The 14,896-nt window shown below is 55.5% G+C and overlaps 7 protein-coding genes across 7 annotated transcripts; 4 read left to right on the forward strand and 3 right to left on the reverse strand.

Annotated features, from left to right (window-relative positions):
- Positions 1–230: 230 nt before the first annotated feature.
- BKA78DRAFT_231670 (glycoside hydrolase) lies at positions 231–1,648 on the forward strand (the record flags this gene model as incomplete). The annotated part of the gene is made up of 2 exons (XM_066883780.1): positions 231–551; positions 779–1,648. Coding segments are annotated over 2 exons (1,191 nt in total), but the record flags the coding sequence as incomplete, so codon positions are not given.
- A 509-nt stretch (positions 1,649–2,157) lies between these two features.
- BKA78DRAFT_309563 (Up-regulated during septation-domain-containing protein) lies at positions 2,158–5,717 on the reverse strand. Its single transcript, XM_066888037.1, has 2 exons — positions 2,821–5,717; positions 2,158–2,768 (listed from the first exon to the last, which is right to left on the reverse strand). The coding sequence occupies exons 1-2, from the start codon at positions 5,437–5,439 to the stop codon at positions 2,652–2,654; spliced, it is 2,736 nt and encodes a 911-aa protein (XP_066746784.1). The 5' UTR covers positions 5,440–5,717; the 3' UTR covers positions 2,158–2,651.
- A 510-nt stretch (positions 5,718–6,227) lies between these two features.
- BKA78DRAFT_330587 (uncharacterized protein) lies at positions 6,228–7,207 on the forward strand (the record flags this gene model as incomplete). Its single annotated transcript, XM_066889789.1, has 2 exons — positions 6,228–6,595; positions 6,646–7,207. The coding sequence occupies 2 exons, from the start codon at positions 6,228–6,230 to the stop codon at positions 7,205–7,207; spliced, it is 930 nt and encodes a 309-aa protein (XP_066746785.1).
- Positions 7,208–7,302: 95 nt separating this feature from the next.
- On the reverse strand, positions 7,303–7,786 carry BKA78DRAFT_351194 (uncharacterized protein; the record flags this gene model as incomplete). The annotated part of the gene is made up of 4 exons (XM_066891122.1): positions 7,303–7,329; positions 7,385–7,479; positions 7,632–7,686; positions 7,739–7,786. 4 exons carry the CDS (start codon positions 7,784–7,786, stop codon positions 7,303–7,305), a joined length of 225 nt encoding a protein of 74 aa, XP_066746786.1.
- Positions 7,787–7,932: 146 nt separating this feature from the next.
- On the forward strand, positions 7,933–9,058 carry BKA78DRAFT_309570 (uncharacterized protein). Its single transcript, XM_066888038.1, has one exon. The coding sequence runs from the start codon at positions 8,399–8,401 to the stop codon at positions 8,846–8,848; it is 450 nt and encodes a 149-aa protein (XP_066746787.1). The 5' UTR covers positions 7,933–8,398; the 3' UTR covers positions 8,849–9,058.
- On the forward strand, positions 8,848–12,283 carry BKA78DRAFT_103172 (uncharacterized protein). The gene is made up of 3 exons (XM_066882118.1): positions 8,848–9,083; positions 9,154–10,223; positions 10,274–12,283. Exons 1-3 carry the CDS (start codon positions 8,927–8,929, stop codon positions 11,960–11,962), a joined length of 2,916 nt encoding a protein of 971 aa, XP_066746788.1. The 5' UTR covers positions 8,848–8,926; the 3' UTR covers positions 11,963–12,283.
- A 104-nt stretch (positions 12,284–12,387) lies between these two features.
- BKA78DRAFT_351196 (heterokaryon incompatibility protein-domain-containing protein) lies at positions 12,388–14,442 on the reverse strand (the record flags this gene model as incomplete). The annotated part of the gene is made up of 2 exons (XM_066891123.1): positions 12,388–13,069; positions 13,118–14,442. The coding sequence occupies 2 exons, from the start codon at positions 14,440–14,442 to the stop codon at positions 12,388–12,390; spliced, it is 2,007 nt and encodes a 668-aa protein (XP_066746789.1).
- Positions 14,443–14,896: the final 454 nt, after the last annotated feature.

Consider the following 14,896-nt stretch of genomic DNA (forward strand, 5'->3'; position numbering starts at 1 on the left):
TCCACACAACTCGACGACCTGGCAGCGGTTTTGAGAGCGTAGGAAAAGCGACTACTCCTACGTTTTCATTGTGCCTTTCCTTTTCGTAAACATCAACGACGACCACCTACACACACAACACATCCAACCACCAAACAAAACAATTCGAAACAAAACATCCAACCGCGCCACTCTCACCCGCCACCATGGCACCGCCATCACCACCACGACGCCACAGCATGGCCACACTCCTGCTCTTCCTCCTCGTCCCTCTCACCAGCGCCATATCTCTCGACGTCACCTCTGTCTCTTCAATTAAAGCCGCCGCCCTGACGGCCGCAAAAGGCATCATCTCCAGCTACACGTTCGGAGCGCCAGGCACGCCCGACTACCTCATAGGCACATGGCCCAAACCCATTTACTGGTGGGAAGCCGGTGCTGTGTGGGGCGGCATGGTCGACTACTGGGCCTATACCGGCGACGCGCAATACAACGATGCCATCAAGAAGGCACTTGAGGCGCAGGCGGGCCCGACGAACAGCTTTACCAGGGACGAATGGAGGAAGGAGTTTGTAAGTTTTTTGACCTATTTCCTTTTCTTGTTTCCGTTTTTGCGTGCGTTGTTTGGATGGTTTGACTGGTCGACAATCCTCGAGTGTTTTGACACTTTCGGCGTTTGTGCTCGAAGCATTCGGGAATTCCTTCATTTAGGCGTCTGCAAACTTCCGCCTTCCGCCTTCCCGTCCCGCTCTCGAGAGACAAGACCTTGACTAACGACATCCCGCCGCCGCGGTTCTAGGGTAATGACGACCAAGCATTCTGGGCACTCTCCGCCATGTCGGCTGCGGAGCAGTCCTTCCCCGCGCTCTCCTCGCCCGCTCAAGGCTACGCGACCCTCGCCGCCAACGTCTTCACGGCCCAGCTTGCGCGCTGGGACACGACGTCCTGCGGCGGTGGGCTGCGCTGGCAGGTCTATCCCGAAAACAAGGGGTACACCTATAAAAACAGCGTGTCGAATGGAGGGCTGTTCCAAGTCGCTGCGCGCCTGGCGCTGTTCAACAACGACGCCACCGGCCAGTACGCGACGTGGGCGGGCAAGATTTGGGATTGGAGCGTGGGTGTGGGGTTCGTGGATCAGAGCAACGGGTACGCGGTGTACGACGGCGCTAACATCGCCACCAACTGCACCGACATCAGCCTGATCCAGTGGACGTACAACAATGCGCTATACCTGTACGGAGCGGCGGCAATGTACAACTTGACGGCCACTGTCGACCCCGCGTCTGCGCCAATGTGGAAGGCCCGCGTCGACGCGCTGGTGTCGCTTGCTGCTCGATCATTTTTCAATCGTCCTGGAATCCCCCTCGCGCAGCATGGAGATGCCATGTATGAGCCGGCATGCGAGCCCAATGGCATGTGCAACACCGACCAGCTGTCGTTCAAGGCATACCTCTCGCGCTGGCTGGCCAAGACGACAGTCCTTGTGCCGGAAACATTGGACACTATCAAGCCGTTGATTGTGGCGTCCGCCAAAGGTGCGGCGGACGCATGCACGGGTCCTGATGCGCTAAACTGCGGGTTCCGCTGGAACACGGGAGGATTTGACGGCATGGCGGGGCTGGGACAGCAGCTAGCAGCTTTGGAGGTGTTTGACGCGCTGCTTTTGGTGAACCGGCAGGCGTTGACCATAGCGGGTGGAGTGGCTCCGCCGTCGCGGCCAACCACATCGACCTCAACCTCCAGCACCAGCTCGACGACGTCGTCCTCCAGCACGTCATCCAGCTCATCGCGGAGCACGTCGACGTCATCATCGTCTTTTTTATCGATTCCCTCTTCGTCCTCGTCATCGACCTCCTCTTCCTCCTCTAGTTCGTCAACGTCCTCCTCATCCTCGTCCACCACGAGCTTGAGCAGTCCACGATTGACAACCACTTCAAGCCGACCCATGTTTACGTTTGCACCCACAACAATGTCCCCGACAATCACCGCAGTCCCCAGCAGCACGCTGAGCACTTCCCCAGTGATAGGAGCAGACATGTCCGCAGCGCTTTTGGCCATCATGAAGGCCATTGGTGCAGCGGAGCAAAAGGCCAGTACGAAGTAGGGTGGAAAAGGAATGGGCGAAGAGGGGAGATCCGATACCAAAGTAGAAACACAAAAATGAGAAAGGAATGCATGTGCAAAACAATTGAATGAGCATTGACCCAGACCCTGGCGCGAGCAAAGGCACTGGTAAAAGTACAGTAACAGTACAAAATCTTGATACCACCAGCCAACCGGCCAGGAGCAGGTCAAATCAGGTGGATGTAAATAAAGACTCCTTGTGCTCCCAAACATCAAGCCATCGTAACGCCACGAAGAAATCCAGAGAGGATACGAAGACGGAAGGGACCGAAGACAAGAGGTATTGAACGATTTTTCCGTAAGTTGATCCCAAAGCAGAGCGCTTCGTGGTATTACGCATTGTAGGAGAGGCGAGACAAAGCAAAAGGTATACACATGAGCAACGCTGAAACGCCCGAAACCCCAAGTATCCAAACCCAAGAGTTAAAGTAGATATAAGAAGGATCAAATGGCGCGTGTTTGGAAGGATGCGGGAAGCACTTTTGTGCAGTTAAGAGAGACTTTTTCTTTCCTCGTTGCAATGCTTGGTTGGTGTTGGAACAAGGCGATTAGGCGACACTCAGGTTTTGTGTCTGGAGGCTCGGCTTGCGGGTGGCTACAGGAATCTGTTCCTTTTTCAAAACGCGGATAATCTGCTCCAAGCGCTTGCGTTCTTCCTGCTCGCCCTGTAGATACCAGTTAGCTAAAGCCGAAAGGCATAGGGAAAAGGAAACATACCCTGAGAGCCTTGAACGCCTCGGCTCTCTCCTCTCTCATCATCCTCTTGAACTCGTCCCTCATGACGCGGGTGCTCGTTGTGTCTTGCACCGGCCCGCCAGGACCAGAAGCTGGACTCCTCATGCCCATCCACCGCATCTTCTCCTCGTTCAACTGCGACTCGAGCTGCTCCGCCTTTTCTCTGAGCCCGTCAATCACGCCTTCCAGGCCCTCGCGCTCCTTCTCCGTCTCCACATTGGCCCTGGTGAGCTCTTCGAATTCGGTAATGGTGTCGCGCAGTTCTTCGCGGAGTCTCTTTTCGCGCTCGGACACATCGCGTACCTGCAGTTGGGCGGCGGCCGCCTCTTGCTGCAAGCGGGCGACCTCCTCGGCCATTTCGACGTTCTTAACGCTCAGAGCTTCCAGCTGCGCTTCGACTTCAGGGTTGTTGGCGGCGCGCTGGGATCGAGTGCCGTAGGCCTCGTCCAGCTCAGCGCGCGCGACAGTGACCTCGGTTTGAAGCCGCACGACGTCGCCTTCCAGCTCTCTCAGCTCCCTCTCCCTCTGCTGGAGCTCGTCACTCTTCTCCTTGGCCGTCCGCTCCGCTTGCTCGCGCGCGGCTTGAGACTCTTCGAGGGAGGCGGAGAGCTCGGCGACATGTGCTTCGGCTTCTGCGACTTGCGCTTGGGCCTCGGTGACAGAAGCGCGTGCCTGCTCGAGCGCCTGTTCGAGGCGCACTTCCAACTCCGCAATTTGCTCCTGGGACGCACGCTGCGCCTCTTCCTGCTCCAGCATGGCGTCTTTGTCCGTGGTACTGTTGTGCAGTGCATCGCGGAGGCGCTCGATTTCGCCGCGCAAACGCATAAACTCTTCTTCCTTTTCTGCGTCCGACTTTTCGTTGAGTTCGCGCTGTTGTCTGATTTGGCGGCGTAGAATCGAGTTCTTTTCCTTGAGGCTCTGAGACCTGCGGTAGATGTGCGAAACTTCAGATGTGAACATATGAATAGAGAACTTTTCGGGAAGAGCGTCTTCGTCAGGCGAAAGCTCATCAAGCTCCGCAGCATTGTGCTCCGGCTCTGCTTCGAGCATCCGGCGTCGTTGAGCCTTGCGCTGCCGGTAGTCTTCCTCTCCATTCACGATCGTAGTCCAACACTCTTGCAAAATATTCTCATACCGCGCGACATCGTCCATGTCACCGCCACCACCTCTTGATGCCAAAGACAATTCGGCCCGAAGCGCCTTTTGCCCTTGGTCGATGGCCGATATTACTCCTTCCATGTAGGAAAATTGGTGTTGTACGCCATCGCCAATCGGAGGGGCGGGGTATTCCTCGTCGTACTCTTGCCGCGAGGCGCATACAATTTGATACAAAAGTTTGTTAATGAGCTCAAGCTGCTCCGGGGGCGCTTCGACGGTCTTGTTCTCCACAAGGTTTTGTCGCATGTTGCTCTGCTCCGCCTCGACGTCGCGCAGCCCTTGGTCAAGATAATCGAGCTTTTCCGCGATATTGGCTGCGCGTTCTGCGGGAGTCGCGTCCGAAGAATGCTTGGGAGCAGCATCGTACGAATTGTTTGATTCAGGATTCGCCCGAATAATCAGCTGCCGAAGGCGGTCGCTGAGGTCCTCTAGCCGGTTTTCCACGGATTGAAGAGTCTCGTTGTCAACCTCCGAGGATCCTCCTCCAAACGCATCGTTCTTCGTCAGAGCTTTGCCATGCTTTAGGGCGTCGACCAACCGGTCCAGGTTCTCTGGCGATCGATAGAGGCTTCGCTCGTCAAAGCCATTCTTGTCTTCAATCCTTGCCGGGCTTCTTGCGCTAGCATTCTCATAGGTATACGAGCTAGCCGGACTATCCGGACGAGCGGCCTGCGAAATATTTTGAAGCAGCGACTGGCGATTGTTTCCCATTTTCGTTGGTCCTTTGTAAGTCAATTGTAGGATTCCCGCAGTGTGCCTAAGCAGCTGCGTGTCAATCTCCCTTGCGCGTCTCTCCATAGTCCAGAGGTCGCGCGTGAAGTCTTCGCATTTCTTTGCGCTTGCAGCGAGCTCCGACTCGCTTTTCGTCAAGGAGTCCGGATTGACTTGGCCGTTGCTTGTCTGGCTCGCCTTGCTCATGCTCCGCGAATGGAGTTTTTCAAAGCTTCCGCTAGACCCGCGACGCCTCTTGGACGAGTATAATCGATTGAGAGACTGCGCGGCTTCGCGGACCTTTGATTCCAATGCCAACTTTTGCCCAACAGCTTCCATGCGCGAGGCCAGGGACGCGCGCTCCCTTTTCAAAGCTTCCAATTCGTCAAAGGACAAGACGTCGTATGCCATACTATCGCCCACGGCGGTCTCGACCAAGAGGTGAACGTGAACAACATCGTTGAGATTGAGTGCAGGTGAGGTGCGCGGTTTCGTTGATTGAGGGGTCATATTATGCGGTTGGGCATCGGCGACAGCGCTCCTGTAGTTCTGGTTGAGGACGTCGATGGGGGGAGGTGGTAGACTGCGTCCGTTGCTGTAAACCGAAGAGCCTCCTCCGAGAGTGGGCGAGTCCAGCGAAGCTGCCGTATGTGAACCGGGGAGGGGGAAGCCATAACTCAAAGGAGGAGGCGGACTGAGGGCGAATTCCTGGGATTCCGACATGCGCTGCATTGCGAAGCGCGTAGAGCAAGAGCAAGCGATATTAGAGAGCGACGGGAAGGAAAGGGAGATGTCAAAGGGTGAAGCAAACGAAAGGCATCAGTTGGGCGGCGGCAGGGCTCAGCACATGGCGGGGGGAAGAAGCGAAAAGCGTATAACGGAAGGCGTTGTTAGCATTTGGGTTCATAGGGGCTTGGGGTTGACGGGCAGCCAGAGCCAGATTGCCCTGACAGGGTCGATCTCGTCCTGTTACGGCTTGGCTCAACTCGTCATCCCCAGCTCCTTTTCTTGGTCTGCCCCTCAACACCAAACTACTCGCCCGCTAATAATTGCCAGCAGAAACATCGTCGTTTCTTTTGCTTTTCCTCCAGCCGTCGCCCATGCATCTCACCTGCGCCCAGTCGTCGGCCCTCGCCGTCATCACCCTCTCCGTCCAGGATCCCCTTCCTCTCTTCCGCACATGCTCTCAGCCATCAGCCGTCACGGTCAATTGACGGCCCTCACCGCAGTTTGTTCAAGTGTAATGATGCAACCAATGTGCATTCCCCCACGTCATCCGCACGGGAACTCTTCTTCATGGCCTTTTCCTTCTGCTGCGCGTTTCTCCGCACTTTGTCGTCCATTTTCCTTCTCCACTCCCCATGACTCGTCCACTACTTGAGAGATCTCGTCCCAGCCAGAGGGGACCTATCATTTGACAAGTACCCGTGTCTACCTTCACGATGAGAAAGTCTGCTCTTAAACGCCATGACTCCGCCAACCAAAATATCTGGCACCGCGAATCCGCCTTTGTCGCCGCCATGGAAGCTCCGCGATACTCGTACCACCAGATCCGCCAGTATTACGACCGCATTTGCCTCAATGAAAATCTCAGGCTGTATGACATTCGCGACCTGAGCACGGCAGATAAGCTCGAGTTCCTGGGCGTTTTGCAAAGGCACAGCCTGTCAACCATTCCCTTTGAAAATCTCAGCCTCCACTATGCCAACCGGCATATATCGTTGGATCCTGAAGACCTCTTCATCAAACAGGTTCTCAGTCCCGGTCGCGGAGGTTATGGACTCGAAAATAATCTCGTCCTGAGCATCGTGCTGAGATCGCTTGGCTACAACGTCTATCTCAGCGGAGCGCGAGTCAAGGAGGCTGAAGACAGGCCCTTCAGCGCATGGTTTGTATTGGCTTTTCTCAACCCTGCGGACTCGTCTGATGCTGGTGCAGGAGTCACGCCATTTGCATCGTCACAATTGGTCCGTACGACCACATTGTCGACGTTGGATTCGGTCCCAATGGCCCAACACGTCCGCTGCGTGTTGACAAGAATACGAGCGAAACCACGTGTGCCCAAATCGCGCCAGCTCACATGCGGCTGGTGTGGAAAAATATCGAAGGAAACACGGATCCAAACCAGCGTCTTTGGGTTTACCAATATCGCAGGAATCAGGACAGCGCTTGGCAAGATCTGTACTGCTTCAGCGAGATGGAGTGGCTGCCGCAAGACTTCCAGCTCGTCAACTACTACACAAGTACGAACCCAAAGAGCTGGTTCACGCAGACGGTAATTTGCAGCAAGATGGTCATAGATTCCCCAGAGAACCCCGAACTCATTGGCTCCATGATCCTTCAAAACTCCCTGACAATGTGCATTCACGGCCGAGTCGAGTCGCAACAGACGTTCAAGTGCGAAGAAGACAGGCTGAGAGCTCTGGATAATGTATTTGGCATCGGGTTGACTAGGAGCGAGCAAGACGGCATCAAAGGCTTGGTGACGGAAATCAAGTGACGGTCTTGAATTGTATCTAGATGAACGGCCGCTGATAGCATTATGGAGGGCGTACGCCATGACTGATGTGGAGCTGGTCGAGTTCCCCGCACTGTTCAACATCCAGTGTAGCCGGGCTCGAGCTGTGCCGATGGTTAACCTCTGCGTGTCTTGCCAGCAGACGAGCTGCAAACCTACATGCCACGGGTTGTTGAGCTCGAAGCCCTTGGGAGCGTGCGGCTTGTCCGCCTGGCCTCTGTGGTAGCCGGTCAAACGCTTGTCGCGGCGCATCACTGTCGTCACTTAGTACGCCGACAATCGCCGAGGGGGTTCGTAGGGACAACGTACTTTGCTGGATGGAATTAGCTTGCATCCTCAATTGCTGCTAGCTTCCGTCGGAAACTGACCTTGTCCCATTTGTCGACGCCATATCTCCAGTTCTTACCGCCGTTCTGGATCCTCCTCACCTGGCTCAAGCCGAAGCTGGTAATGCCGAACATCTGTAATGGAGTGAGCTTCATTGGGCGCTGCGACCAATGGCGGGCTACGTACGCCGACGATGATGCCATATGGCAGGAGGGCCTCGAAGGGGACGCCCATGGTGTACGAGAATTTGAGAGATGCACTGGTCGCGATGGAACGGGTAGTGGTTGATCGAGTAGGTCAATAGCTAACGGCTACGGGCTGCGGTCCAGTGGTGGTGAGTGGTCTGTGCGCACAGCCGCTTGGGAGGGAAGTGAGCGAGACTCCGTGACAGCAGCAAACCAAGGGGCAGTTAAAATCGCCAACAACACTCTCGCCGCCGGCAGACGACGGATCCGGTGTCGCCAGCTCACCAGCTACTTGCACAGTCGCATAAATCGCTACAAGACCGCGACGACGCCCAGAGATCAACGCGTCGCGCCCGCGGCTTCTCCGCAGTCGATCCAGCCACGCACCAGCGCCGACAACCTCACCTACGTCCCCCAACGTCCGCCAATGCCCTCGTCCACGCCAGTATATGCCTAAACCACACCCGTATCTCGTGCGTTGGGGCGCTTCTCGAGCTTTCCACCCGTGCGAACACGCGACTTGGCCTCTGCGCGACGCCAACTCTGCATGCGCAGGCCGTAAAGCGTGTCAAAGCCTCATTTCACGCGCGACTTTGGGACATCTCAGTATCTAAATCTGGATTTCATATCCTCCAAACTGGCCTCGGTCTTGTCATACGCCATGGCCGCCGAGCCGAGCAGGCTGTTAGGCCAGGGACCAGGCAACAACATTGGGGACGATGACAGCGATGTGGATGCCGAGCACGAAGAGGACGTGGATATGATACAACCGGCGCCGCTGGAAGGGCAGGAGCCGAACAATGAAGAGGAACAAGAAGGCATGGATATTGATGCAGAGGGCGAGGATGAGGATGCCGAAGGCGAAGAAGTCGACGACGAGGAAGACGCCGGGGAACCGGTTGGGGCTGTCAAGATACAAGCTGGGGAAGAATTGGATGTCGATGAGCAAGACGAGGACGCCGACCTCGACTCACTATCAGAGGATGCCAAGAGCAGTGCAAGCGAAGCGGAGAGCGAGTCCGAATCAGAAGCTGGGAACGACTGGGACAATCAGACCGACACTGCAGAGGAGGCTGATGGTGAAGTCGTCGACGCGAACCGCTGTGTGTAAGTCTAATATGCATGTCTGTAACTGGGTGGGCCTGATGCTGATCTGCGGAAAACAGGTTTTGCGGAGAAGACGAGGAGCATGACCCGAGTGAGGAGTATGAAGAGGTCCTCTCTTGCGCAGTGTGCGGGGATAATTGTGAGTACGAATAAGAGTGTGAAAGAGTTGGGTGCTGATGTTTTGTTCGCAGCTCACCGGCAGTGTGCCCGGGACGCTAACTGTCTTAAGACAGATGATGGTAAGCCAAGCCCTGTGCTCACTCTCAACTCGGCCGCTTTATTCTACCGAGCACTCACTCACGCTTACAGATGCACTGAAATGGCGATGCCCCTCCTGTTTGGAAAATGGCCTGCAGGCAGACGAGGAACAGACGCCAAAGGCAGCTCCTAGGAGACGCTCATCTGCACAAAAACTCACCAGAGACTTGTTGCCCACTTCCCGTGGGGCCAGCAAGCCAGACTCTCACTCCGTGTTCAACACACTCATCCATCCAGATGATCCGTTGGACGGCTCCCGCGCCCTACGCAAGCGCAAGGCAGATTCTGAAGAGCAGGCATTGCCCGTGCGTGCCACCAGGAAACGGCGACGCTCCTCTCAAACCCAGACTGCGTCTGATGTTGGAGATGATGATGAGGGCTCATCCGTGGCTGCCGCTGCTGTAAACTCTCAGCCAGCAATGACTACGGATGGAGAGATGCGAGACGACTCTGACGAGGACGGTTCCCAGGCCGTCAGGACCTCTCGGCGTACGAGACCAAGACGCTCCACGTCGCAGAAGGTAGACCGTCCTGGTGCTCTCATCATCAAAACTACAAAGCATTCGCTCGTGGTAGCGTTTACTAACCTCGACACCACCAAGCTTCGAGACGTGCTGAGCTCTACGCTCAAGCAAAAGAAGCGGCGAGCGCGCGACCGTGCCAGACGAGCCGAGAGGGCTGCCGCGGCCGCGGTCGAGGAGCCCGAAGTCTCACACTACCCTGCCCTGCACAACAACTTTCATCAATTCTTTGGCTTTCCCGATCGCGATACTGATGACTCCAAGTCGAAACCTTATGGTGGTATCCTTTCAGAAGCTGAAGCTGACACCACCAAAACCTTTCCTCAAGCAGCAGACCGCAAACGGTTTGAGGATGCCCGACTCAAGGCCGAGGATGACTGGAAGAAAAAGACTGCAGCATCACACGGTCATGATCATTCACGAACTCCAAAAGTGTCTGGACCACCCAGCAAGATCAAGTGTATCAACTTTGGAGGCTACGAGATTGATACCTGGCATGCGGCTCCTTATCCCGAAGAGTACAGTCGTAACAAGGTTCTCTATATTTGCGAATTCTGCCTCAAGTACATGAACTCCGACTATGTCGCATGGCGGCACAAGGTGAGTCATCTGCGCGCCTCTTAAAGCACTCAGTTTCTGACATTTTACAGCTCAAATGCCCGGCAAAGCATCCACCTGGCGACGAGATATACCGCGATGGACGATTTTCATTTTTCGAGGTCGACGGACGGAAGAATCCCGTCTACTGCCAGAATCTCTGCCTGTTGGCCAAACTTTTCCTCGGCTCCAAGACGCTTTACTACGACGTCGAGCCTTTCTTGTTCTACGTAATGACTGAAACGGACGAATATGGCTGCCATTTTGTCGGATATTTTTCCAAAGAGAAGCGCCCAAGCAGTCTCAACAACGTTTCCTGCATCCTGGTCCTACCTATCCACCAGCGAAAAGGCTTTGGGCACATGCTGATCGAGTTCTCCTACCTCTTGACACGGGTCGAGAAGAAGACGGGCTCGCCAGAAAAGCCCCTGTCCGATATGGGTCTGGTTTCGTACCGCAGCTACTGGCGGCTAATACTGTGTTACAATCTTATCAGCCAGAAAACGCCGATAAGTATAACGCAGCTTTCCGAGCGCACAGGCATGACGCCAGACGACATTGTTTCCGCGCTCGAGGGTCTGCGCGCCCTTGTCAGAGACCCGGTCACAAAGACATATGCCCTCAGGTTGGACTGTGACTACTTCAAGCAGTACATTGATAAGTTTGAGGCCAAAAAATACCCGCAAATCAAGCCGGATTGCCTTGTTTGGACACCTTACGTCATGGGGCGCAACAATCTCGCCCATTACGATGAAGGTCCGCCTCTCCATACTGTCGCCCAGCGCGAGGGCGAAGGTGAAGAAAAGGTTGCACCTGAAGAAGGCGTCCAACAGGAGATGGCCAAGGAATCACCAGTCCAGCCGCAAACTAACGGGCATCCGCCACCGGAAAATGAAGATGGCGATGAAGCTCCCACCAAAGAAGAAGACGGGGGCGAGCCTGCTGCAGAAGCGGCTGCACCCGCTGAACCAGCCGCACCCGCTGAACCAGCCGAACCACGTAGCCCACAAGCACAGCATCGACCCACAACACCACTCCGTCGGCGCAGCTCTGCCGCCACTGCCGCCACCAGCACCGCTGCTGAACACACAGCGACATCCAACAAGTCTAATCCTACAACGCCAAAGACCAACGGCTTCCATCACCACCAATCCCAATCTCAACCCGCCCCCTCCCTCACGGCCGCGACTCCCGCCCCCAACCAACCCGCCTCCGTCATCCCTCCAACCCGCTTCGAAGTCTTCCCACCCATCCCCGGCGCCGCGGCCCGCAAACGCGGGCGACCCTTCTCCTCCTCTTCAGCCACCGCCCGTCGAACCGGCACCCCCAACCGTACCTCGACGCGCTCCGCAGCCGCCCAGCCCGAAACGCCGCTTGCAGGCCACCACGGCACGCGAAGCAGCGCTGCGCGGTCAGTGGCGCCGCCGACAACGGTCCGCCGCACGCGCAGCAAGCTCGGCGAGATGGAGCTGCTGAATGGGCTGGGCGAAGTTGACACGCCAAACCACAACCACGCCGATGACGACGAAGACGACGAGGACGAGGACGAGGATGCCGAGGGCTCTGAGGAGGAGCCGCCATCGACGGTACTGCGCTCGCGCCGCGGGAGCGGCAGGGGCAAGGGCATTGGCAAGGGGAAAGGCATTGGCAAGGGAAAGGGGAAGATGATTGAGGTTGTGGAGGAGGACGCAGAGGGCGAGCTGGACGTCGATGCTATTGGCGAAGAGGACCCGGACGCCTGACTATCTTGGTGGCATGGCTTGCGCTCGTCGTCGGCGGGCACGCCTAATGCTTCTTGAGTACAAGTCCAAGCGCAGCGGTACAGGGAGCCGTCGTATGCCGCGCGCATGAAGACTTGTGCAATTCGCAGTTGTGGGCATGCAGAGGAGGCGAGTGACTGAAGAAAAAGCAAGTGGTGCGGTGTGGTGTGGTGTTTGTTGGCACTTTGGGGCAGGGCAAGGCGTTGGCGGCGTTTTTGGGATAGCATCATCTTTCTTGCGTGGGTGCGTGTACGACTCTTCCTCGGGGTGATGGGCGGCGGGGTGGGGGCTTGGGTTTCAAAATACCAGTAGTCCATAGTCTCCTGATCTTATAACAGTATGCTCTATTCTTTTACCCAGGCTTTGAGAGACATATGCTCTTGCGAGGTGAAATCAGACACGACCTTCTACTCCAGAACAATCGTTTGTCCGTATCCCAACAGCAGTCCTCTGCCGTGCATCAACCCTCGCACGTAACAGTCTCCAACCAACTCATAATTGCCCGAGTCTCTTTGGCGGATAATGTGCGGCGTAACAGCACCAGGAAACACCATTATCCTGTCGCCTGGCCGCGCGTCCCTCGGTACCAGGCCCAAGCGGTATTCCTCTGTTATACACAGTTGGCGGTGCTGGAGCAGGTGGAATTCGACGTGACTGTCGCAACTCTCGATGCAGGGCCAGCGCGCATCTTCGCGCAGCACGTTGGCGAAGAGCCGCTGGACAGGGTCTTCGTCGCCGCGAAAGGTCTTGTCGTTGCAGTTTGAAGAGAGGCGGTGCGAAGAGGATGCGTTTGATTGTTTGCCAGCCTCGTCTTGCTCCGCTATTATGGCGGCCAGGAGGTCCAAGAGCAAGGGGAAGATGTCGGCTTTGGCGCTTTCGGGGACCGACCAATGGATGTCTGACAGTCGGTCTTGTTGTAACAAACCGATGAGATTGGAAAAGCGACCGATTCGATGAAGTGTGCAGAGGTGATCAAGCTCCCTCTTGGTTTCCTCTACCCCTCGACCTTGCTTCGAGTCCGGAGACTTTACAGTGTACTTGACCGTGTCCGCGACGACACCGTCCTCGATGAGCAAGTGGCGTCCGCCTCTGCCGATGGACATCAGCATATCCTGCTGGGCTCCTGCGCGTACGTACGCTTCAAGCACGCGATCGATCGAAAGGGCTCTTGCTTTGGGCGAGCTCCAGTCGGGCACCCAAGAAGGGAGGTCTTTGTGCTGGACAAAGCTTGATGCTGCATGTAAGAGGCTGTTCCCTTGGCCGCTCCTGACGAAATATTTCGCAAAGTCGATGAAGACTGGCAGATGATCCACACCATACGAGATTTCGGGCGCCTGTTCACGATCGGTGGCAAGATTGCGGATTGCGTAGATCTTGTCTACTGGAACAGAGGCTGCGAACATGCGCAATTCGCAAAGTAGGTCGATGAGCTTGACTGCTCCATATTGCACGACCGCTCTGCCAGTCTCGTCGATCTCATGTTGGAGTTCCGTGTCGTCGTAGATGCATTTATTTGCGAGCTCACGAAATTGGCGCCGTGTCATGGTGGTCTCGAAGAACTTGTTGCGAGGTTTTCTCCGCTTCTCGGCTGGAAATGAGCCTGTATAAAGGAGAAGCTTGTAGATGGTGCAAGCTCCAATCCACGGTGGATTAGCCAGCTGATGCAAGAAGTAAAACCACTCCCTTTGCAGATCTTTCGGTTTGCCTCTCACGGTGGTCACTTCCAGAAATGAGAGAAGAGGAAACTCGAGACCGTCTACGATCACTCTTGACGTGAGCTTGGCCGTAGCCTCTTGGATGATCCACACACGTGTGAACCACGGGTTCTGAAGGATATGGTGGATGAGCCGTGACAGATTTTGTGAAGATGTTTGGCGTCCTTCGGCCATCATGCCATTCAGCAAATGTTGCATTTCCTGCTTCGACATGTCGAACCCTGGCTCCAGTTCACCCAAGTAGATCCATACTTCCCAGGCTTCGGAAAATATCTCTCTCATGACGCCAATTTGCTCTCTCTTTTCGAAATCATCTTGCTGGTTGATGCAGATTGCGTCTATCCACACTTTGGCGTCACCGTCTTTTGTTCGGATCCACTTGAGCATGTCTTCCAAATTTCTCCTGATCTTGAAACGTCTGAAGTGTCGACTGCCATGTAAGGCCAGTCGAATTTCCGACAGGGAGCCTTCGGAACCCCAAGTGTAGCTCATAGCATTGTAGAGCGGTTTGTGGTGAAGGTCACGGACCTTGATCGTTGCCTCGATCGGGTCGTCATATGAGTCCGCCTTGTGCACGTGCAAAACTCGTATCTGCTTGAGCTGTGTGTTGATCCGGCATTCCTTGTAGTTGAATCTTTCGTTCGAATCCGTCTGATGGAAAGGCAAACTTCTTTCATAGTTGCACTCGGGCAGTGCATGGCGTTTCTTCCGGAGTGGAGTCCTGTTGGGAACATCTTGACGGGGCATTTGGGGGGAGTGAAGACGCAAAGTACTGGAAGAATCTGCCAGCTCCCGGGTAATGGTTGAAGAAATGGTATCACTTTGGGACTCGTCGTAAGCAAATGCAGGCCTGGCGCGAATTGTGCTTTTATAGTCTGCAGCACCGTGGGAAACGCGTTGCGCGTTGCCTGGGGAATCGTCGACAATAGCACTGTGTCGAGAGCGATGACGAATGCTTGCAAGCAGTGTCATCCTGAAGGTTGGCAAACGGGTGAAGAGAACATGGCAACGTGATCAGCCGAAAGCTCTTTTGGACGATAGTTAGAGCAAATTCGTTGTTGCGGCCAAGAACTGTGCAGCCATTGTGGTCTCTGTCTTGAGATGTAAGTAATTAGGTCGCCATATCCGTAAGAATGTCTTCTACGTCCGTTGTCCATCTCGAATTGGGACGCGCAAAATCGCGCCGCCGTGGTGCGATGTG

The sequence above is a fragment of the Phyllosticta capitalensis genome, assembly GCF_038381095.1.
Source record: "Phyllosticta capitalensis strain CBS 128856 chromosome Unknown BKA78scaffold_3, whole genome shotgun sequence".
NCBI classification, from domain to species: Eukaryota; Fungi; Ascomycota; class Dothideomycetes; order Botryosphaeriales; family Phyllostictaceae; genus Phyllosticta; species Phyllosticta capitalensis.